General features: G+C 46.2%; 1 protein-coding gene across 1 annotated transcript; it reads left to right on the forward strand.

The window, feature by feature from the left end:
- Positions 1–507: 507 nt before the first annotated feature.
- Positions 508–6,076, forward strand: LOC135572997 (late cornified envelope-like proline-rich protein 1). The gene is made up of 2 exons (XM_065022051.1): positions 508–531; positions 5,732–6,076. Exons 1-2 carry the CDS (start codon positions 508–510, stop codon positions 6,074–6,076), a joined length of 369 nt encoding a protein of 122 aa, XP_064878123.1.
- The last annotated feature ends 18,925 nt before the right edge of the window (positions 6,077–25,001 follow it).

The following is a 25,001-nucleotide window of genomic DNA, read 5'->3' on the forward strand; positions in this document are numbered from 1 at the left end:
ATGGAGGCCACTGTGATCTTGGGGACCTTCAATGATGCAGGCAGTTTTTGGTATCCTTCCGCAGATCTGTGTCATGATGTGTGTTCTGTCCTATATTATAATTTATTTTGAATCCCAGGCCCCCGTCCCCACAGGAGGCCTTTTGCCTTTTGGTAGGCCATCATTGTAAATAAGAATTTGTTCTTAACTGACTTGCCTAGTTATAAAATTAAGGTTAAAATAAATAAATACAAAGTTTGAGCCAAATTATGCCTCGTTCCTGGTTCTTCATGGGATGTGTGAAGTGGTATGAATCTGGGAGAACATATGGTACAATCCCACCACCCCTGAATCAAAATATAAATAAACAATATGACAATCTGCATACACATGTTCTTATTTTGTATCAGTTTTAAACATTTATTTTGAATTATATTGTGACAATTGTTCTTAAAACAAACAAGGTAAAAATTATCACCAGAAGATCAGACAGACGGACAACAAAACAATAACTGCTGCACATACAGCATGAAAAACAACCCCCACATGAAGGTAAGAGACAACACAGAATGATGCCTTTAAAACAAGACCAGAACGCTTAGAACAGAACAGTAACAATCATGTGAACAAAACAACAGTAACAACCATGTGAACAAGACAACAGTAACAACCATGTGAACAAAACGAACAGTAACAACCATGTGAACAAGACGACAGTAACAACCATGTGAACAAAACGACAGTAACAACCATGTGAACAAAACAACAGTAACAACCATGTGAACAAGACAACAGTAACAACCATGTGAACAAAACAACAGTAACAACCATGTGAACAAAACGACAGTAACAACCATGTGAACAAGACGACAGTAACAACCATGTGAACAAAACGACAGTAACAACCATGTGAACAAAACAACAGTAACAACCATGTGAACAAAACAACAGTAACAACCATGTGAACAAGACAACAGTAACAACCATGTGAACAAAACAACAGTAACAACCATGTGAACAAAACAACAGTAACAACCATGTGAACAAGACAACAGTAACAACCATGTGAACAAGACGACAGTAACAACCATGTGAACAAGACAACAGTAACAACCATGTGAACAAGACGACAGTAACAACCATGTGAACAAGACAACAGTAACAACCATGTGAACAAGACGACAGTTACAACCATGTGAACAAGACGACAGTAACAACCATGTGAACAAGACAAAAGTAACAACCATGTGAATAAGACGACAGTAACAACCATATGAAATGTAACAGGGAAAGAGTTACAACCATGTATGCATCCTAAATGGCACCCTTTTTCACAGAACTAGAACTACACTTCTATGCCCCCTATTCCCTATATAATGCACTTCTTTTGATAAGAACTGATCACTGATCAATTAACTCATTGTTCCTAGGCCGTCATTGAAAGTAAGAATTTGTTCTTAACTGACTTGCCTAGTAAAATAAAGGTACAATAAAAAAATTAGCTTAGTGTGGTGTCTAGTTGGAATAAAATCCCGCAGTACCTGCAGCACTCCAGCAACAGGGTTGTCTACCCCTGGTGTGTAGGGTCCAGGAACAGGGTTGTCTACCCCTGGTGTGTAGGGTCCAGGAACAGGGTTGTCTACCCCTGGTGTGTAGGGTCCAGGAACAGGGTTGTCTACCCCTGGTGTGTAGGGTCCAGGAACAGGGTTGTCTACCCCTGGTGTGTAGGGTCCAGGAACAGGGTTGTCTACCCCTGGTGTGTAGGGTCCAGGAACAGGGTTGTCTACCCCTGGTGTGTAAGGAATAGGGTTGTCTAGGTGTGTAGGATAACTACCCCTGGTGTGTAAGGTCCAGGGACAGGGTTGTCTACCCCTGGTGTGTAGGGTCCAGGAACAGGGTTGTCTACCCCTGGTGTGTAAGGTCCAGGAACAGGGTTGTCTACCCCTGGTGTGTAGGGTCCAGGAACAGGGTTGTCTACCCCTGGTGTATAGGGTCCAGAAATAGGGTTGGTGACAGAGACAGAGGGAACAGAGACTGAGGGAACAGAGACAGACTAACCTGGGAACAGAGACGAAGGGAACCTGGGAACAGAGACAGAGGGAACCTGGGAACAGATACAGACTAACCTGGGAACAGAGACAGACTAACCTGGGAACAGAGACAGAGGGAACCTGGGAACAGAGACAGAGGGAACCTGGGAACAGAGACAGACTAACCTGGGAACAGAGACAGACTAACCTGGGAACAGAGACAGACTAACCTGGGAACAGAGACAGACTAACCTGGGAACAGAGACAGACTAACCTGGGAACAGAGACAGAGGTAACCTGGGAACAGAGACAGAGGGAACCTGGGAACAGAGGATCCAGGGAACAGAGGGAACAGAGACAGAGGGAACCTGCGAACAGAGACAGAGGGAACCTGCGAACAGAGACAGAGGGAACCTGCGAACAGAGACAGAGGGAACCTGGGAACAGAGACAGAGGGAACATGGGAACAGATACAGACTAACCTGGTAACAGAGACAGAGGGAACCTGGGAACAGAGACCTGGTGAAACCTGGGAACAGAGACAGAGGGAACCTGGGAACAGAGACAGAGGGAACAGAGACTGGGAACAGAGACAGACTAACCTGGGAACAGAGACGGGAACAGAGACAGAGGGAACCTGGGAACAGAGACAGAGGGAACCTGGGAACAGAGACAGACTAACCTGGGAACAGAGACAGACTAACCTGGGAACAGAGACAGAGGGAACCTGGGAACAGAGACAGAGGGAACCTGGGAACAGAGACAGACTAACCTGGGAACAGAGACAGAGGGAACCTGGGAACAGAGACAGACTAACCTGGGAACAGAGACAGACTAACCTGGGAACAGAGACAGAGGAACCTGGGAACAGAGACAGACTAACCTGGGAACAGAGACAGAGGGAACCTGGGAACAGAGACAGACTAACCTGGGAACAGAGACAGAGGGAACCTGGGAACAGAGACAGAGGGAACATGGGAACAGATACAGACAGAGGGAACCTGGGAACAGAGACAGAGGGAACCTGGGAACAGAGACAGAGGGAACCTGGGAACAGAGACAGAGGGAACCTGGGAACAGAGACAGAGGGAACCTGGGAACAGAGACAGACTAACCTGGGAACAGAGACAGAGGGAACCTGGGAACAGAGACAGACTAACCTGGGAACAGAGACAGAGGGAACCTGGGAACAGAGACAGACTAACCTGGGAACAGAGACAGAGGGAACCTGGGAACAGAGACAGACTAACCTGGGAACAGAGACAGAGGAACCTGGGACAGAGGGAACCTGGGAACAGGGACAGAGGGGAACAGAGACAGAGGGAACCTGGGAACAGAGACAGAGGGAACCTGGGAACAGAGACAGAGGGAACCTGGGAACAGAGACAGAGGGAACCTGGGAACAGAGAACAGACCTGGGAACAGAGACAGAGGAACCTGGGAACAGAGACAGAGGGAACCTGGGAACAGAGACAGAGGGAACCTGGGAACAGAGACAGACTAACCTGGGAACAGAGACAGACTAACCTGGGAACAGAGACAGAGGGAACCTGGGAACAGAGACAGAGGGAACCTGGGAACAGAGACAGAGGGAACCTGGGAACAGAGACAGAGGGAACCTGGGAACAGAGACTGGGAACAGAGACAGAGGGAACCTGGGAACAGAGAGACCTGGGAACAGACTAACCTGGGAACAGAGACAGACTAACCTGGGAACCTGGGAACAGAGACAGAGGGAACCTGGGAAACCTGGGAACAGAGACAGAGGAACCTGGGAACAGAGACAGAGGGAACCTGGGAAACAACAGAGACAGACTAACCTGGGAACAGAGACAGAGGGAACCTGGGAACAGAGACAGAGGGAACCTGGGAACAGAGACAGACCTGGGAACCTGGGAACAGAGACAGAGGGAACCTGGGAACAGAGACAGAGGGAAACAGAGACAGAGGGAACCTGGGAACAGAGACAGACTAACCTGGGAACAGAGACAGAGGGAACCTGGGAACAGAGACAGACTAACCTGGGAACAGAGACAGAGGGAACCTGGGAACAGAGACAGACTAACCTGGGAACAGAGACAGAGGGAACCTGGGAACAGAGACAGAGGGAACCTGGGAACAGAGACAGAGGGAACCTGGGAACAGAGACAGACTAACCTGGGAACAGAGACAGACTAACCTGGGAACAGAGACAACAGAGACAGAGAACCTGGGAACAGAGACAGACTAACAGAGACTGGGAACAGAGACAGACTAACCTGGGAACAGAGACTAACCTGGGAACAGAGACAGACTAACCTGGGAACAGAGACAGAGGAACAAAGACCTGGGAACAGAGACAGACTAACCTGGGAACAGAGACAGAGGGAACCTGGGAACAGAGAGAGGGAACCTGGGAACAGAGACAGACTAACCTGGGAACAGATACAGACTAACCTGGGAACAGAGACAGACTAACCTGGGAACAGAGACAGAGGGAACCTGGGAACAGAGACAGACTAACCTGGGAACAGAGGGAACTGGGAACAGAGACAGAGGGAACCTGGGAACAGAGACAGAGGGAACCTGGGAACAGAGACAGACTAACCTGGGAACAGAGACAGACTAACCTGGGAACAGAGACAGACTAACCTGGGAACAGAGACAGAGGGAACCTGGGAACAGAGACAGACTTTACACTCCTATCCAAACAGACACAGTCAACCAAAATGCTTTAAAATGAAAAGAAATGTACTACTGCATTGTGTCTGTTTAAAAAACATTAAGAAAAACGATTCATTTATTTGTTATCCTTCTCAATCAACCCGAACAATATGATGAAAATGTATGAAGAAATATATTTAATTCATCCAGTGTTAAGGCACACTTCCTGGCACATAAAGGAACATTTGATAAAGGCTGGTATGATTTATGAAAAGACAAAGGCAGCAAACAGTCGTTTTAAAAACATCGAGAAAACAATAGACTGTTTAAAACGTCCCTGCAATTCAGGAACAAGCACTTCCTTTACGTGTATTTGGCTTAAAGAGAGCATCACAATATGGACACTGACAACACTTTTGAGATGGTTTAACTTCATCTAAACTGAATAATATAATAACGTTGAGTAACAAAAGATTTTTGCTTTGGTATGGTTGCAATTAACTCTTCCATTTCAATATTCTACAACAAGACAAACAGCATAGGAACATGTTTTGTTGTTGTTGTAAGAATGTCATACAGAATGACCCATTTTACATCAACTGTGAAAAGGAAACCATCATTCAGAAATAGTTCAAAATCCACTTCTTGGTGTATTTTATGACTTGTTACAGAGTTCTCTGCATATTGGAATGTGACAGTTGATTACATTGAGGTTAGTGTAGGAAAACTAGCATCCACTTTTGCAGCGATAATCTCAATAGCTCTAACTAAGTAACTTTTAGTTCTCAATGGTACCCTATCCCCAATGAGTCCTGGTCAAATATAGGTCACTATACAGAGAATAGGGTGCCATTTGGGACACAATAACAGGTAACTCATAGGGCCGGGAAGACACAAGCAAGGATGCAAAACACTAAACTAAATCTAACTTCTAACTTCTTTAGGAAAACAGCCATAATGTTGGAAACAAACATCATTATGTTTTCATCCAGAGTCACGTGTATTTAATTTTCAAGCTGTTAAAGGCACATTGCTTCTGAAAAGCAGACTTCTAAACAAGCATCAAGCCCTGCATCAAGCCCTGCATCAAGTTCTGCATCAAGTCCTGCATCAAGTTCTGCATCAAGCCCCGCATCAAGTCCTGCATCAAGTTCTGCATCAAGCCCCGCATCAAGTTCTGCATCAAGCCCCGCATCAAGTTCTGCATCAAGCCCCGCATCAAGTTCTGCATCAAGCCCTGCATCAAGTCCTGCATCAAGTCCTGCATCAAGCCCCGCATCAAGTTCTGCATCAAGCCCCGCATCAAGTTCTGCATCAAGCCCTGCATCAAGTTCTGCATCAAGTCCTGCATCAAGCCCTGCATCAAGCCCTGCATCAAGTCCTGCATCAAGTCCTGCCCACAGTACATTAAGGAGGAACACTGAAAGGCAGGAACCCTAGCGGTTAAGAGTGTTGGGCCAGTAACCGAAAGGTCGCTGGCTCGAATTGTTGTCCAGAGTTGTCTAGGGTCGCCATCATTAATGGCTGATATCCCAGGCCTTGACCACACTCTGAGGCTGTGTCTCAGGAGGAGTTGTCCAGCCAGGGTGCATCAAATGGCTGATATCCCAGGCCTTGACCACTGAGGCTGTCTCAGGAGGAGTTGTCCAGGGTCACTTAATGGCTGATATCCCAGGCCTTGACCACACTCTGAGGCTGTGTCTCAGGAGGAGTTGTCCAGGGTCACCATCACTGATATCCCAGGCCTTGACCACACTCTGAGGCTGTGTCTCAGGGGAGTTGTCCAGCCAGGGTCACCATCATTAATGGCTGATATCCCAGGCCTTGACCACACTCTGAGGCTGTGTCTCAGGAGTTGTCCAGCCAGGGTCACCATCATTAATGGCTGATATCCCAGGCCTTGACCACACTCTGAGGCTGTGTCTCAGGAGGAGTTGTCCAGGGTCACCATCATTAATGGCTGATATCCCAGGCCTTGACCACACTCTGAGGCTGTGTCTCAGGAGGAGTTGTCCAGCCAGGGTCACCATCATTAATGGCTGATATCCCAGGCCTTGACCACACTCTGAGGCTGTGTCTCAGGAGGAGTTGTCCAGGGTCACCATCATATCCCAGGCCTGACCACACTCTGCTGTGTCTCAGGAGGAGTTAGGGTCACCATCATTAATGGCTGATATCCCAGGCCTTGACCACACTCTGAGGCTGTGTCTCAGGGGAGTTGTCCAGCCAGGGTCACCATCATTAATGGCTGATATCCCAGGCCTTGACCACACTCTGACTCAGGAGGAGTTGTCCAGGGTCACCATCATTAATGGCTGATATCCCAGGCCTTGACCACACTCTGAGGCTGTGTCTCAGGAGGAGTTGTCCAGCCAGGGTCACCATCATTAATGGCTGATATCCCAGGCCTTGACCACACTCTGAGGCTGTGTCTCAGGAGGAGTTGTCCAGCCAGGGTCACCATCATTAATGGCTGATATCCCAGGCCTTGACCACACTCTTGAGGCTGTGTCTCAGGGGGAGTTGGGATGTGCAAAAAATACATTTCCAATTCACATGTGTAATAATACAGTCTTGTACATGTGTGAAATAGAAGAAATAAACCCCCACCTAATTATTCTTATTAATAAGATTGAAGAGCAACGCCACTTTGGTACACAGTCAATAGGTTACATAGCTGAGGGGATGGATACGAAGCAGAACAGCAGCTCTGTGCTTCCCCTCCTATCAGAGAGAAGAAATCATTCCCGAACACACTGATAACAGAAAGCCTGTGGTTTTGCTCTCTGGTTTCAAACAAAACCCTCCAGTATTCACATAACGGACAGCTTTCTTCCAAAAATACACACAGAAAGTCCAGTTGTATAAACTCTACTCTGAATGTTTTGTATTTTTATATAAAGGCCCAGTGCAGTCAAAAACGTGATTTTCCTGTGTTTTACCAGCCAGTTTAATAGGTACAACACCATGTTCACAAAAGTGGATCACAACGGACAGCAGACACAACGGGCAGCAGACACAACGGGCAGCAGACACAACGGACAGCAGACACAACGGGGAGCAGACACAACGGGCAGCAGACACAACGGGCAGCAGACACAACGGACAGCAGACACAACGGGCAGCAGACACAACGGGGAGCAGACACAACGGGCAGCAGACACAACGGGCAGCAGACACAACGGGCAGCAGACACAACGGACAGCAGACACAACGGACAGCAGACACAACGGACAGCAGACACAACGGCAGCAGACAGCAGACACAACGGCAGCAGACACAACGGGGAGCAGACAGCAGACACAACGGGAGCAGACAGCAGACACAACGGACAGCAGCAGACACAACGGCAGCAGACACAACGGCAGCAGACACAACGGGGAGCAGACACAACGGGGAGCAGCAGCAGACACAACGGCAGCAGACACAACGGCAGCAGCAGACACAACGGGCAGACACAACGGCAGCAGACACAACGGCAGCAGACACAACGGACAGCAGACACAACGGGCAGCAGACACAACGGACAGCAGACACAACGGCAGCAGACACAACGGCACCAGACACAACGGCAGCAGACACAACGGACAGCAGACACAACGGACAGCAGACACAACGGGCAGCAGACACAACGGGCAGCAGACACAACGGGCAGCAGACACAACGGGCAGCAGACACAACGGGCAGCAGACACAACGGCAGCAGACAGCAGACACAACGGCAGCAGACACAACGGACAGCAGACACAACAGCAGCAGACACAACGACAGCAGACACAACGGACAGCAGACACAACGGCAGCAGACCAGACACAACGGGGAGCAGACACAACGGACAGCAGACACAACGGCAGCAGACACAACGGCAGCAGACACAACGGCAGCAGACACAACGGGCAGCAGACACAACGGGCAGCAGACACAACAGGACACAACGCAGCAGACACAACAGCAGGACAACAGCAGCAGACACACACAGCAGACCAGACAGCGGGGAGAGACACAACGGGCAGCAGACACAACGGGCAGCAGACACACACGGCAGCAGACACAACGGGCAGCAGACACAACGGGCAGACACAACGGCAGCAGACACAACGGCAGCAGACACAACGGGCAGCAGACACAACGGGGAGCAGACACAACGGGGAGCAGACACAACGGGGAGCAGACACAACGGGGAGCAGACCAGACACAACGGGGAGCAGACCAGACAACGGGGAGCAGACCAGACACAACGGGGAGCAGACACAACGGGGAGCAGACACAACGGGGAGCAGACACAACGGGCAGCAGACACAACGGCAGCAGACACAACGGCAACATTTTACGTCAGAATGGGCTAAACGACCTAAGAGACTATGAGCGTGATATGATCGTCAGTGCCAGGCACGCCGGATCCAGTATCTCAGAAACGTCTGCCCTCCTGGGCTTTTCACACATGACAGTGTCTAGGGTTTACCCAAGAATGGTGCGACAAACAAAAACATCCAGTCAGCGACAGTCCTGTGGGTGGAAAACAGCTCGTTGCTGAGAGGTTGAAGAAGAACCGTGCAAGCTAACAGGCGGGCCACAAACAGACCATTAACGACACAGTACAACAGTGGTGTGCAGAGCAGCATCTCGGAAACGCACAACTCGTCGGTCTTTGTCACGGATGGTTCTATTGCAACACCGGGTCCTACTCCCATCAGATAAAAACAAGAGGAAGAGGTTCCAGTGGCAACAACACTGGACAATTTGAGGAGTGGAAACATCGCCTGGTCCGACGAAACACGATTTCTGTAGCATCCTGCCTGGTCTCAATGGTACAAGATGGCGCTGTGGGGAATGTTTTGCTTGCACACATTTAGGTACCTTGATACCAATTGAGCAAGGATTGAACGCCACAGCATGTGAACATTGTTGCTGTCCAAACCCAATAGAGTATCTTTGGAATGAGAAGGAACAGGCCGCTGGCAACATGAACGTACCGTCGTCCAATCAGCAGCAACTATGCGATGCCATCATCTCAGCATGGGCCAACATCCCTGTGGAATGTTTCCAACACCTTTTAGAATCCATGCCCACAAAGAATTCAGGCTGTTCTGGAGGCAAAGGGGGGTCCGACTCGGTACTAAATGGGTGTACCAAATAAACTGTCCGGTAAGTGTGTATTTCCATACTATGATATTGGAATAATACTGTGAAATTGTGAAACTTATAATAATGCCCTTGTAGTGTAAAAGCTGTTTGAAAAGACCGCCTCAAATTTCCGCCTGTTTTGGTGGGATGTCGTTTTGACCTGCCTGGTGACATCACCATGCGGTAAATTAGTTAACAGACCAATAAGAAAGAGTTCTAGTTTTCCCCTCCCCACTCAAACCACTCCCAGACAGTCCTAGCTAAATTCTTGCTTTGAGAAATTGATATTTTTCTTTTTGACCCTTTTAATTGAAAACAATCACAGTTAAGGTAGTTCATTGTTACCCAGAAATGATTTGATATGGAGATGAAAGCGGCTGCTATTGGACCTATAACATAAAACATCTAAATGTACATGAATAATGATGATAATAACTTTGATAAAATAAATCCTCTTGAAAAATAGAATTCAATAGAGCTATCATGTAAATCTGAGAAGAACAATACATAGATATTATTAAGGCTATAATACATCATAGAGAGGTGGTTTGGAGCCACACGTTTTCTTTAGGACAGGTGGGTGTGGCCTGGGGGTGTTCTGGTCTGTCTGTAGGAGGGAGGAGCCTGTGGTCAGGTGGTCTGTGTGGCGTAGTGTCATGGTTCTCATAGTTCCGTCTGTAGGCTGCAGACTGGGAACCACCAGCAGGGGGCAGAGTCAGTTGGATGGTCTCTGACTGGGTTGTGGTCAGAAGGGGTGTGGAGGTGATAAAGCTGGACAGATTTAGGTCCGAGGGATCAAGAAGAGTAACGTCCTGACAGTCATTGTCCTGGGTGAGAGGAGCCTGAAGGAAATCAGGCCCGGCCCCTGCTCCAGCCATACTCCCAGCCCCTGCTCCAGCCATACTCCCGGCTCCAGCCATACTCCCAGCCCCTGCTCCAGCCATACTCCCAGCCCCTGCTCCAGCCATACTCCCAGCCCCTGCTCCAGCCATACTCCCAGCCCCTGCTCCAGCCATACACCCAGCACCTGCTCCAGCCATACACCCAGCCCCTGCTCCAGCCATACTCCCAGCCCCTGCTCCAGCCATACTCCCAGCCCCTGCTCCAGCCATACTCCCAGCCCCTGCTCCAGCCATACTCCCGGCTCCAGCCATACTCCCAGCCCCTGCCATACTCCCAGCCCCTGCTCCAGCCATACTCCCGGCTCCAGCCATACTCCCAGCTCCAGCCATACTCCCAGCCCCTGCCTTACTCCCAGCCCCTGCTCCAGCCATACACCCTGCCTCAGGCCGAGGAGCTTCTTTGGCTTTGGTATAAGGCAGAGTATCAGTCTCTGTGGAGGCCAGTGTGTACTGATCATCATCTTCAAGCCTCCTCTGACTGTCTCCAGGACTGCCAGAGCCCCAGCCCTTCCCCTGATCCCCCCGTAAGGACAGGTCCAGACGGCCCTCAGGACTCTTGGCCTGGCCCCTGGTGAAGCTGTACTGGTTCTGGGTGGAAGTGGTCCTGTGGCTGCTGTCTTTAGTCAAGGGTCCAGTGAAGGAAAGAGAAGACAGGAAGGGCGGTCTGAGATGCAGAAGTGACCCGGCCTGGACTCGGCTGAGACTGAGGACGTTTCTACGGGTGTCACTGGGCAGTTTGTCCAGCTGCCTGCCGACCTGGACTGGACTGGGGAACAGAGAGCTCTGACACGCCCTGTAGAAGTATCTGAATGGAGAGCGAGAGAAAGGAGAGGAGAAATGAGTCAGGGTGAGCCCTAAATGAAACCATACTAAGGCTAACCAGGCTAAGCTGTACGTAAACTACTGACTTCAGCCCCCCCATTAGAGAAAGGAGAGGAGAAATTAGTCATACTCTCTATATAGTGCACTACTGAATAGAGCCCTATGGGCTGGCTACTTTTGAAGAGCCCTGTGGGCTGGCTACTTTTGAAGAGCCCTGTGGGCTGGCTACTTTTGAATAGAGCTCTATGGGTTGGCTACTTTTGAAGAGCTCTATGGGCTGGCTACTTTTGAAGAGCTCTGTGGGCTGGCTACTTTTGAAGAGCCCTGTGGGATGGCTACTTTTGAAGAGCCCTGTGGGCTGGCTACTTTTGAAGAGCTCTATGGGCTGGCTACTTTTGTAGAGCTCTATGGGCTGGCTACTTTTGAAGAGCCCTGTGGGATGGCTACTTTTGAAGAGCCCTGTGGGCTGGCTACTTTTGAAGAGCCTTGTGGGCTGGCTACTTTTGAAGAGCCCTGTTGGCTGGCTACTTTTGAAGAGCCCTGTGGGCTGGCTACTTTTGAAGAACCCTGTGGGCTGGCTACTTTTGAAGAACCCTGTGGGGTGGCTACTTTTGAAGAGCCCTGTGGGCTGGCTACTTTTGAAGAGCCCTGTTGGCTGGCTACTTTTGAAGAGCCCTGTTGGCTGGCTACTTTTTAATAGAGCCTTATGGGCTGGCTACTTTTGAATAGAGCCTTATGGGCTGGCTACTTTTAAATAGAGCTCTATGGGGTGGCTACTTTTGAATAGAGCTCTATGGGTTGGCTACTTTTAAATAGAGCTCTATGGGTTGGCTACTTTTGAAGAGCCCTGTTGGCTGGCTACTTTTGAAGAGCCCTGTTGGCTACATTTAAATAGAGCTCTATGGGTTGGCTACTTTTGAATAGAGCTCTATGGGTTGGCTACTTTTAAATAGAGCTCTATGGGTTGGCTACTTTTGAAGAGCCCTGTTGGCTGGCTACTTTTGAATAGAGCCTTATGGGCTGGCTACTTTTGAAGAGCCCTGTGGGCTGGCTACTTTTGAATAGAGCCTTATGGGCTGGCTACTTTTGAATAGAGCCTTATGGGCTGGCTACTTTTGAAGAGCCCTGTGGGCTGGCTACTTTTGAAGAGCCCTGTTGGCTGGCTACTTTTGAATAGAGCCTTATGGGCTGGCTACTTTTGAAGAGCCCTGTGGGCTGGCTACTTTTGAAGAGCCCTGTTGGCTGGCTACTTTTGAATATAGCCTTATGGGCTGGCTACTTTTGAAGAGCCCTGTTGGCTGGCTACTTTTGAAGAGCCCTGTTGGCTGGCTACTTTTGAAGAGCCCTGTTGGCTACATTTAAATAGAGCTCTATGGGTTGGCTACTTTTGAATAGAGCTCTATGGGTTGGCTACTTTTAAATAGAGCTCTATGGGTTGGCTACTTTTAAATAGAGCTCTATGGGTTGGCTACTTTTAAATAGAGCTCTATGGGTTGGCTACTTTTGAAGAGCCCTGTGGGCTGGCTGCCATTAGGGACAAAGTCCCAGACCAGACAGACCAAACCAAACAGACCACCATAGTCCCCGTGCCCAAGAACACAAAGGTAACCTGCCTTAGTGTCTGTAGTCATGAAGTGCTTTGAAAGGCTGGTCATGGCTCACATCAACACCATTTTCCCAGAAACCCTAGACCCACTCCAATTTGCATACCGCCCAAACAGATCCACAGATGATGCAGTCTCTATTGCACTCTACACTGCCCTTTCACACCTGGACAAAAGGAACACAGACAGTTGAAGTGGGAAGTTTACATACACTCAGGTTGGAGTCATTGAAACTAGTTTACATACACTCAGGTTGGAGTCATTAAAACTAGTTTACATACACTTAGGTTGGAGTCATTGAAACTAGTTTACATACACTTAGGTTGGAGTCATTGAAACTAGTTTACATACACTTAGGTTGGAGTCATTGAAACTAGTTTACATACACTTAGGTTGGAGTCATTAAAACTAGTTTACATACACTTAGGTTGAAGTCATTAAAACTAGTTTACATACACTTAGGTTGGAGTCATTGAAACTAGTTTACATACACTTAGGTTGGAGTCATTACAACTAGTTTACATACACTTAGGTTGGAGTCATTAAAACTAGTTTACATACACTTAGGTTGGAGTCATTAAAACTAGTTTACATACACTTAGGTTGGAGTCATTAAAACTAGTTTACATACACTTAGGTTGGAGTCATTAAAACTAGTTTACATACACTTAGGTTGGAGTCATTAAAACTTGTTTTTATCAACCACTCCACAAATTTCTTGTTAACAAACTATCGTTTTGGCAAAGTCGGTTAGGACATCTACTTTGTTCATGACACAAGTCATTTTTCCAACAATTGTTTACAGACATATTATTTCACTTATAATTCACTGTATCACAATTCCAGTGGGTCAGAAGTTTACATACACTAAGTTGACTGTGCCTTTAAACAGCTTGGAAAATTCCAGAAGCTTCTGATAGGCAAATTGACATTATTTGAGTAAATTAGAGGTGTACCTGTGGATGTATTTCAAGGCCTACCTTCAAACTCAGTTCCTCTTTGCTTGATATCATGGGAAAATCAAAAGAAATCAGCCAAGACCTCAGAAAATAAATTGTAGACTTCCACAATACTGGTTCATCCGTGGAAGCAATTTCCAAATGCCTGAAGGTACCACGTTCATCTGTACAAACAATAGTACGCAAGTATAAACACCATGGGACCACGCAGCCATCATACCACTCAGGAAGGAGACGCGTTCTGTCTCCTAGAGATGAACGTACTATGGTCTGAAAAGTGCAAATCAATCCCAGAACAACAACAAAGGACCTTGTGACGATGCTGGAGGAAACAGGTACAAAAGTATCTATATCCACAGTAAAACAAGTCCTACATCGACATAACCTGAAAGGCCACTCAGCAAGGAAGAAGCCACTGCTCCAAAACCGCCATAAAAAAGCCAGACTACGGTTTGCAACTGCACATGGGGACAAAGATTGCACTTTTTGGAGAAATGTCCTCTGGTCTGATGAAACAAAAATAGAACTGTTTGACCATAATTACCATTGTTATGTTTGGAGGACGAAGGGGGAGGCTTGCAAGCCGAAGAACACCATCCCAAACGTGAAGTACGAGGGTGGCAGCAACATGTTGTGGGGGTGATTTTGCTGCAGGAGGGACTGGTGCCCTTCACAAAATAGATGGCATCATGAGGACGGAAAATTATGTGGATATATTGAAGCAACATCCCAAGACAGTCAGGAAGTTAAAGCTTGGTTGCGAATGGGTCTTCCAAATGGACAATGACCCCGAGCATACTTCCAAAGTTGTGGCAAAATGACTTAACGACAATAAAGTCAAGGTATTGGAGTGGCCGTCACAAAGCCCTGACCTCAATCCTATAGAAACTTTGTGGTCAGAACTAAAAAAGCGTGTGCGAGCAAGGAGGCCTACAAACCTGACTCAGTTACACCAGTTCTGTCAGGAGGAATGGGCCAAAATTCACCCAACTTATTGTGGGAAGCTTGTGGAAGGCTACCCAAAATGTTTCACCCAAGTTAAGCAATTTAAAGGCAATGCTACCAAATACTAATTGAGTTTACGTAAACTTCTGACCCACTGGGAATGTGATGAAAGAAATTAAAGCTGAAATAAATAATTCTCTCTACTATTATTCTGACATTTCACATTCTTAAAATAAAGTGGTGATCCTAACTGACCTAGGACCGGGAATTTTTACTCGGATTAAATGTCAGGAATTGTGAAAAACTGAGTTTAAATGTATTTGGCTAAGCTGTACGTAAACTACTGACTTCAGCCGTATGTGAGAATGCTATTCATTGACTACAGCTCAGTGTTCAACACCATATTGCCCACAAAGCTCATCAATAAGCTAAAGACCCTGGGACTAAACACCTCCCTCTGCAACTGGACCCTGGACTTCCTGACGGGCCACCCTCAGGTGGTAAGGGTAGGCAACAACACATCTGCCACGCTGATCCTCAAGACTAGGGCCCTCGGGTGTGTGCTCAGTCCCCTCCTGTACTTCCTGTTCACTCATGACTGCATGGCCGGGCACGACTCCAACACCATCATCAAGTTTGCCGATGACACAACAGTGGTAGGCCTGATCACCAAGAAACTATCATGGTCCAAACACACCAAGACAAGGGGCATGAGAACACCTTTTCCCCCTCAGGAGACTGAAAAGATTGGCATGGGTCCTCAGATCCCCAAAAGGTTCTATACATCGAGAGCTGCAGGACAAAGAAGACAAATGGAGGGAGGAGAAGACAAAAACAGTAGTTTGCTGCTTACTAATTGAGCTACTGCAGCACTTCTCCCCAGGTTGGTGTTAGGGGTTTGGATGATTAATTAAGATTAGTACTTAATGCTAATCCTAATCTCACACTCACATTATGGGATATTACGTGCGTGGATTGCTGTGGGTGATAGAACACTATAGTTTAACACGGCATGTTTAACAGAGAGAGAGACAGAGAGTGATAGCCATAGCTATAGCCAGCACACACGATACACCCATATGACTGCAGTATGAATTCCCTCTGGTGCCTGTGTAGCACCAGAGAGAGATCAACCCCCTACAGCAGAACAACAGAGCCCCCAGCCTCAACCTTCCTGGTCGTTTGACTACTGATGAGCGAGCTACTAGCTAGTTGCATCACTGCCTGGTATGGCAACTGCTCGGGCTCCGACCGCAAGGCACTTCAGAGGGTAGTGCGAACGGCCCGGTACATCACTGGGGCTAAGCTGTTTGCCATCCAGGACCTCTATACCAGGCGGTGTCAGAGGAAGGGCCTAAAAATTGTCTAAGACTCCAGCCAGTCATAGACTGTTCTCTCTGCTACCGCATATCAAGCAGTACCGGAGCGCCAAGTCTAGGTTCCATAAGACTCCTGAACAGCCAATCAAGTCTAGGTTCCATAAGACTCCTGAACAGCCAATCAAGTCTAGGTTCCATAAGACTCCTGAACAGCCAATCAAGTCTAGGTTCCATAAGACTCCTGAACAGCCAATCAAGTCTAGGTTCCATAAGACTCCTGAACAGCCAATCAGGTTCCATAAGACTCCTGAACAGCCAATCAAGTCTAGGTTCCATAAGACTCCTGAACAGCCAATCAAGTCTAGGTTCCATAAGACTCCTGAACAGCCAATCAAGTCTAGGTTCCATAAGACTCCTGAACAGCCAATCAAGTCTAGGTTCCATAAGACTCCTGAACAGCCAATCAAGTCTAGGTTCCATAAGACTCCTGAACAGCCAATCAAGTCTAGGTTCCATAAGACTCCTGAACAGCCAATCAAGTCTAGGTTCCATAAGACTCCTGAACAGCCAATCAAGTCTAGGTTCCATAAGACTCCTGAACAGCCAATCAAGTCTAGGTTCCATAAGACTCCTGAACAGCCAATCAAGTCTAGGTTCCATAAGACTCCTGAACAGCCAATCAAGTCTAGGTTCCATAAGACTCCTGAACAGCCAATCAAGTCTAGGACTTGAACAGCCAATAAGTCTACCATAAGACTCCTGAACAGCCAATCAAGTCTAGGTTCCATAAGACTCCTGAACAGCCAATCAAGTCTAGGTTCCATAAGACTCCTGAACAGCCAATCAAGTCTAGGTTCCATAAGACTCCCGAACAGCCAATCAAGTCTAGGTTCCATAAGACTCCCGAACAGCCAATCAAGTCTAGGTTCCATAAGACTCCCGAACAGCCAATCAAGTCTAACAGCCAATCAAGTCTAGGTTCCATAAGACTCCCCAACAGCCAATCAAGTCTAGGTTCCATAAGACTCCCGAACAGCCAATCAAGTCTAGGTTCCATAAGACTCCCGAACAGCCAATCAAGTCTAGGTTCCATAAGACTCCCGAACAGCCAATCAAGTCTAGGTTCCATAAGACTCCCGAACAGCCAATCAAGTCTAGGTTCCATAAGACTCCCGAACAGCCAATCAAGTCTAGGTTCCATAAGACTCCCGAACAGCCAATCAAGTCTAGGTTCCATAAGACTCCCCGATTTTCCATAAGACAACCCTCCCATTATTTCTCTCTCTACTTTGCACATTCTTCTACTGCAAATCAACCATTCCAGTGTTTTACTTGCTATATTGTATTTACTTTGCCACCATGGCCTTTTTTTGCCTTTACCTCCCTTCTCACCTCATTTGCTCACATTGTATATAGACTTATTTTTCTACTGTATTATTGACTGTATGTTTGTTTTACTCCATGTGTAACTCTGTGTTGTTGTATCTGTCGAACTGCTTTGCTTTATCTTGGCCAGGTCGCAATTGTAAATGAGAACTTGTTCTCAACTTGGTTAAATGTGGTTAAATAAAGGTTAAATAAAGGTGAAAATAAAGAAAAAAAGAAAAAATAATCTATGCAGTCACTTTAACTCTACCTACATTACCTCGACTAACCGGTGACCCCACACATTGACTCTGTACCCCCTGTATATAGCCTCCACATTGACTCTGTACCCCCTGTATATAGCCTCCACATTGACTCTGTACCCCCTGTATATAGCCTCCACATTGACTCTGTACCGGTACCCCATATAGCCTCCACATTGACTCTGTACCCCCTGTATATAGCCTCCATTGACTCTGTACCGGTACCCCCTGTATATAGCCTCCACATTGACTCTGTACTGGTACCCCGTATATAGCCTCCACATTGACTCTGTACCGGTACCCCCTGTATATAGCCTCCACATTGACTCTGTTCCGGTACCCCCGTATATAGCCTCCACATTGACTCGGTTCCGGTACCCCCTGTATATAGCCTCCACATTGACTCTGTACTGGTACCCCCTGTATATAGCCTCCACATTGACTCTGTACTGGTACCCCCTGTATAGCCTCCACATTGACTCTGTACCGGTACCCCTGTATATAGCCTCCACATTGACTCTGTACCGGTACCCCCTGTATATAGCCTCCACATTGACTCTATATTGGTACCCCCTGTATATAGCCTCCACATTGACTCTGTACTGGTACCTCCTGTATATAGCCTCCACATTGACTCTGTACCGGTACCCCCTGTATAGAGCCTCCACATTGACTCTGTACCGGTACCCCCTGTATAGAGCCTCCACATTGACTCTGTACCGGTACCCCCTGTATAGAGCCTCCACATTGACTCTGTACCGGTACCCCCTGTATAGAGCCTCCACATTGACTCTGTACTGGTACCCCCTGTATATAGCCTCCACATTGACTCTGTACTGGTACCTCCTGTATATAGCCTACACATTGACTCTGTACTGGTACCTCCTGTATATAGCCTCCACATTGACTCTGTACTGGTACCCCCTGTATATAGCCTCCACATTGACTCTGTACCGGTACCCCCTGTATATAGCCTCCACATTGACTCTGTACTGGTACCCCTGTATATAGCCTCCACATTGACTCTGTACCGGTACCCCCTGTATATAGCCTCCACATTGACTCTGTACCGGTACCCCTGTATATAGCCTCCACATTGACTCTGTACCGGTACCCCTGTATATAGCCTCCACATTGACTCTGTACTGGTACCCCCTGTATATAGCCTCCACATTGACTCTGTACTGGTACCCCCTGTATATAGCCTCCACATTGACTCTGTAACCCCCTGTATATAGCCTCCACATTGACTCTGTACCGTACCCCCTGTATATAGCCTCCACATTGACTCTATATTGGTACCCCTGTATATAGCCTCCACATTGACTCTGTACTGGTACCTCCTGTATATAGCCTCCACATTGACTCTGTACCGGTACCCCCTGTATAGAGCCTCCACATTGACTCTGTACCGGTTCCCCTGTATAGAGCCTCCATTGACTCTGTACCGGTACCCCTGTATAGAGCCTCCACATTGACTCTGTACCGGTACCCCCTGTATAGAGCCTCCACATTGACTCTGTACTGGTACCCCCTGTATATAGCCTCCACATTGACTCTGTACTGGTACCTCCTGTATATAGCCTACACATTGACTCTGTACTGGTACCTCCTGTATATAGCCTCCACATTGACTCTGTACTGGTACCCCCTGTATATAACCTCCACATTGACTCTGTACCGTAACACCCTGTATATAGCCTCCACATTGACTCTGTACTGGTACCCCCTGTATATAACCTCCACATTGACTCTGTACCGGTACCCCCTGTATATAGCCTCCACATTGACTCTGTACCGGTACCCCCTGTATATAGCCTCCACATAACAATACCCCTTGTATTCAGCATTTCACTGTAAGGTCTACTACACCTGTTGTATTCGGCATTTCACTGTAAGGTCTACTACACCTGTTGTATTCAACATTTCACTGTGAGGTCTACTAGACCTGTTGTATTCAGCATTTCACTGTAAGGTCTACTACACCTGTTGTATTCAGCATTTCACTGTGTGAGGTCTACTACACCTGTTGTATTCAGCTTTTCACTGTGAGGTCTACTACACCTGTTGTATTCAGCATTTCACTGTAAGGTCTACTACACCTGTTGTATTCAGCATTTCACTGTAAGGTCTACTACACCTGTTGTATTTAGCATTTCACTGTAAGGTCTACTACACCTGTTGTATTCAGCATTTCACTGTAAGGTCTACTACACCTGTTGTATTCTGCATTTCACTGTAAGGTCTACTACACCTGTTGTATTCAGCATTTCACTGTGAGGTCTACCTGTTGTATTCAGCATTTCACTGTAAGGTCTACTACACCTGGTGTTTTCAGCATTTCACTGTAAGGTCTACTACACCTGTTGTATTCAGCATTTCACTGTGAGGTCTACTACACCTGTTGTATTCGGCATTTCACTGTAAGGTCTACTACACCTGTTGTATTCAGCATTTCACTGTGAGGTCTACTACACCTGTTGTATTCAGCATTTCACTGTGAGGTCTACTACACCTGTTGTATTCAGCATTTCACTGTAAGGTCTACTACACCTGTTGTATTCAGCATTTCACTCTAAGGTCTACTACACCTGTTGTATTCAGCATTTCACTGTAAGGTCTACTACACCTGTTGTATTCAGCATTTCACTGTAAGGTCTACTACACCTGTTGTATTCAGCATTTCACTGTGAGGTCTACTACACCTGTTGTATTCAGCATTTCACTGTGAGGTCTACTACACCTGTTGTATTCAGCATTTCACTGTGAGGTCTACTACACCTGTTGTATTCAGCATTTCACTGTGAGGTCTACTACACCTGTTGTATTCAGCATTTCACTGTGAGGTCTACTACACCTGTTGTATTCAGCATTTCACTGTAAGGTCTACTACACCTGTTGTATTCAGCATTTCACTGTGAGGTCTACTACACCTGTTGTATTCAGCATTTCACTGTGAGGTCTACTACACCTGTTGTATTCAGCATTTCACTGTAAGGTCTATCTATACCTGTTGTATTCAGCATTTCACTGTAAGGTCTACTACACCTGTTGTATTCGGCATTTCACTGTAAGGTCTACTACACCTGTTGTATTAAGCATTTCACTGTGAGGTCTACTACACCTGTTGTATTCAGCATTTCACTGTGAGGTCTACTACACCTGTTGTATTCAGCTTTTCACTGTGAGGTCTACTACACCTGTTGTATTCAGCATTTCACTGTAAGGTCTACTACACCTGTTGTATTCAGCATTTCACTGTAAGGTCTACTACACCTGTTGTATTTAGCATTTCACTGTAAGGTCTACTACACCTGTTATATTCAGCATTTCACTGTAAGGTCTACTACACCTGTTGTATTCTGCATTTCACTGTAAGGTCTACTACACCTGTTGTATTCAGCATTTCACTGTGAGGTCTACCTGTTGTATTCAGCATTTCACTGTAAGGTCTACTACACCTGTTGTTTTCAGCATTTCACTGTAAGGTCTACTACACCTGTTGTATTCAGCATTTCACTGTGAGGTCTACTACACCTGTTGTATTCGGCATTTCACTGTAAGGTCTACTACACCTGTTGTATTCAGCATTTCACTGTGAGGTCTACTACACCTGTTGTATTCAGCATTTCACTGTGAGGTCTACTACACCTGTTGTATTCAGCATTTCACTGTAAGGTCTACTACACCTGTTGTATTCAGCATTTCACTGTGAGGTCTACTACACCTGTTGTATTCGGCATTTCACTGTAAGGTCTACTACACCTGTTGTATTCGGCATTTCACTGTAAGGTCTACTACACCTGTTGTATTCAGCATTTCACTGTGCGGTCTACTACACCTGTTGTATTCAGCATTTCACTGTAAGGTCTACTACACCTGTTGTATTCAGCATTTCACTGTGAGGTCTACTACACCTGTTGTATTCAGCATTTCACTGTAAGGTCTACTACACCTGTTGTATTCAGCATTTCACTGTGAGGTCTACTAAACCTGTTGTATTCAGCATTTCACTGTAAGGTCTACTACACCTGTTGTATTCAGCATTTCACTGTGAGGTCTACTACACCTGTTGTATTCAGCATTTCACTGTGAGGTCTACTACACCTGTTGTATTCAGCATTTCACTGTGAGGTCTACTACACCTGTTGTATTCAGCATTTCACTGTAAGGTCTACTACACCTGTTGTATTCAGCATTTCACTGTGAGGTCTACTACACCTGTTGTATTCGGCATTTCACTGTAAGGTCTACTACACCTGTTGTATTCGGCATTTCACTGTAAGGTCTACTACACCTGTTGTATTCAGCATTTCACTGTAAGGTCTACTACACCTGTTGTATTCAGCATTTCACTGTAAGGTCTACTACACCTGTTGTATTCAGCATTTCACTGTAAGGTCTACTACACCTGTTGTATTCTGCATTTCACTGTGAGGTCTACTACACCTGTTGTATTCAGCATTTCACTGTAAGGTCTACTACACCTGTTGTATTCAGCATTTCACTGTAAGGTCTATCTATACCTGTTGTATTCAGCATTTCACTGTAAGGTCTACTACACCTGTTGTATTCGGCATTTCACTGTAAGGTCTACTACACCTGTTGTATTCAGCATTTCACTGTAAGGTCTACTACACCTGTTGTATTCAGCATTTCACTGTAAGGTCTACTACACCTGTTGTATTCAGCATTTCACTGTAAGGTCTACTACACCTGTTGTATTCAGCATTTCACTGTGAGGTCTACTACACCTGTTGTATTCAGCATTTCACTGTGAGGTCTACTACACCTGTTGTATTCAGCATTTCACTGTAAGGTCTACTACACCTGTTGTATTCTGCATTTCACTGTGAGGTCTACTACACCTGTTGTATTCAGCATTTCACTGTAAGGTCTACTACACCTGTTGTATTCAGCATTTCACTGTAAGGTCTATCTATACCTGTTGTATTCAGCATTTCACTGTAAGGTCTACTACACCTGTTGTATTCAGCATTTCACTGTAAGGTCTACTACACCTGTTGTATTCAGCATTTCACTGTAAGGTCTACTACACCTGTTGTATTCAGCATTTCACTGTAAGGTCTACTACACCTGTTGTATTCAGCATTTCACTGTAAGGTCTACTACACCTGTTGTATTCAGCATTTCACTGTGAGGTCTACTACACCTGTTGTATTCAGCATTTCACTGTGAGGTCTACTACACCTGTTGTATTCTGCATTTCACTGTAAGGTCTACTACACCTGTTGTATTCAGCATTTCACTGTGAGGTCTACTACACCTGTTGTATTCGGCATTTCACTGTAAGGTCTACTACACCTGTTGTATTCAGCATTTCACTGTGAGGTCTACTACACCTGTTGTATTCAGCATTTCACTGTGAGGTCTACTACACCTGTTGTATTCAGCATTTCACTGTAAGGTCTACTACACCTGTTGTATTCAGCATTTCACTGTAAGGTCTACTACACCTGTTGTATTCAGCATTTCACTGTGAGGTCTACTACACCTGTTGTATTCAGCATTTCACTGTAAGGTCTACTACACCTGTTGTATTCAGCATTTCACTGTAAGGTCTACTACACCTGTTGTATTCAGCATTTCACTGTAAGGTCTACTACACCTGTTGTATTCAGCATTTCACTGTAAGGTCTACTACACCTGTTGTATTCAGCATTTCACTGTAAGGTCTACTACACCTGTTGTATTCAGCATTTCACTGTGAGGTCTACTACACCTGTTGTATTCAGCATTTCACTGTGAGGTCTACTACACCTGTTGTATTCAGCATTTCACTGTAAGGTCTACTACACCTGTTGTATTCAGCATTTCACTGTGAGGTCTACTACACCTGTTGTATTCAGCATTTCACTGTGAGGTCTACTACACCTGTTGTATTCAGCATTTCACTGTGAGGTCTACTACACCTGTTGTATTCAGCATTTCACTGTGAGGTCTACTACACCTGTTGTATTCAGCATTTCACTGTGAGGTCTACTACACCTGTTGTATTCAGCATTTCACTGTAAGGTCTACTACACCTGTTGTATTCAGCATTTCACTGTGAGGTCTACTACACCTGTTGTATTCAGCATTTCACTGTAAGGTCTACTACACCTGTTGTATTCAGCATTTCACTGTGAGGTCTACTACACCTGTTGTATTCAGCATTTCACTGTGAGGTCTACTACACCTGTTGTATTCAGCATTTCACTGTGAGGTCTACTACACCTGTTGTATTCAGCATTTCACTGTAAGGTCTACTACACCTGTTGTATTCAGCATTTCACTGTGAGGTCTACTACACCTGTTGTATTCAGCATTTCACTGTAAGGTCTACTACACCTGTTGTATTCAGCATTTCACTGTAAGGTCTACTACACCTGTTGTATTCAGCATTTCACTGTAAGGTCTACTACACCTGTTGTATTCAGCATTTCACTGTAAGGTCTACTACACCTGTTGTATTCAGCATTTCACTGTGAGGTCTACTACACCTGTTGTATTCAGCATTTCACTGTGAGGTCTACTACACCTGTTGTATTCAGCATTTCACTGTAAGGTCTACTACACCTGTTATATTCAGCATTTCACTGTGAGGTCTACTACACCTGTTGTATTCAGCATTTCACTGTGAGGTCTACTACACCTGTTGTATTCAGCATTTCACTGTGAGGTCTACTACACCTGTTGTATTCAGCATTTCACTGTAAGGTCTACTACACCTGTTTTATTCAGCATTTCACTGTAAGGTCTACTACACCTGTTGTATTCAGCATTTCACTGTGAGGTCTACTACACCTGTTGTATTCAGCATTTCACTGTGAGGTCTACTACACCTGTTGTATTCAGCATTTCACTGTGAGGTCTACTACACCTGTTGTATTCAGCATTTCACTGTAAGGTCTACTACACCTGTTGTATTCAGCATTTCACTGTAAGGTCTACTACACCTGTTGTATTCAGCATTTCACTGTGAGGTCTACTACACCTGTTGTATTCAGCATTTCACTGTGAGGTCTACTACACCTGTTGTATTCA

Source organism: Oncorhynchus nerka, linkage group LG2 (assembly GCF_034236695.1).
Source record: "Oncorhynchus nerka isolate Pitt River linkage group LG2, Oner_Uvic_2.0, whole genome shotgun sequence".
In the NCBI taxonomy this organism is placed as follows: Eukaryota; Metazoa; Chordata; class Actinopteri; order Salmoniformes; family Salmonidae; genus Oncorhynchus; species Oncorhynchus nerka.

What these genes read in the sequence shown, in the direction of transcription:
- LOC135572997 (XM_065022051.1), top strand. Translation starts at nt 508, where the DNA reads ATGAAAAACAACCCCCACATGAAG. An exon ending in AAAACAACCCCCACATGAAG is followed by an intron (nt 532 to 5,731) that starts GTAAGAGACAAC and finishes CCCTGCATCAAG; the next exon opens with CCCTGCATCAAGTTCTGCAT.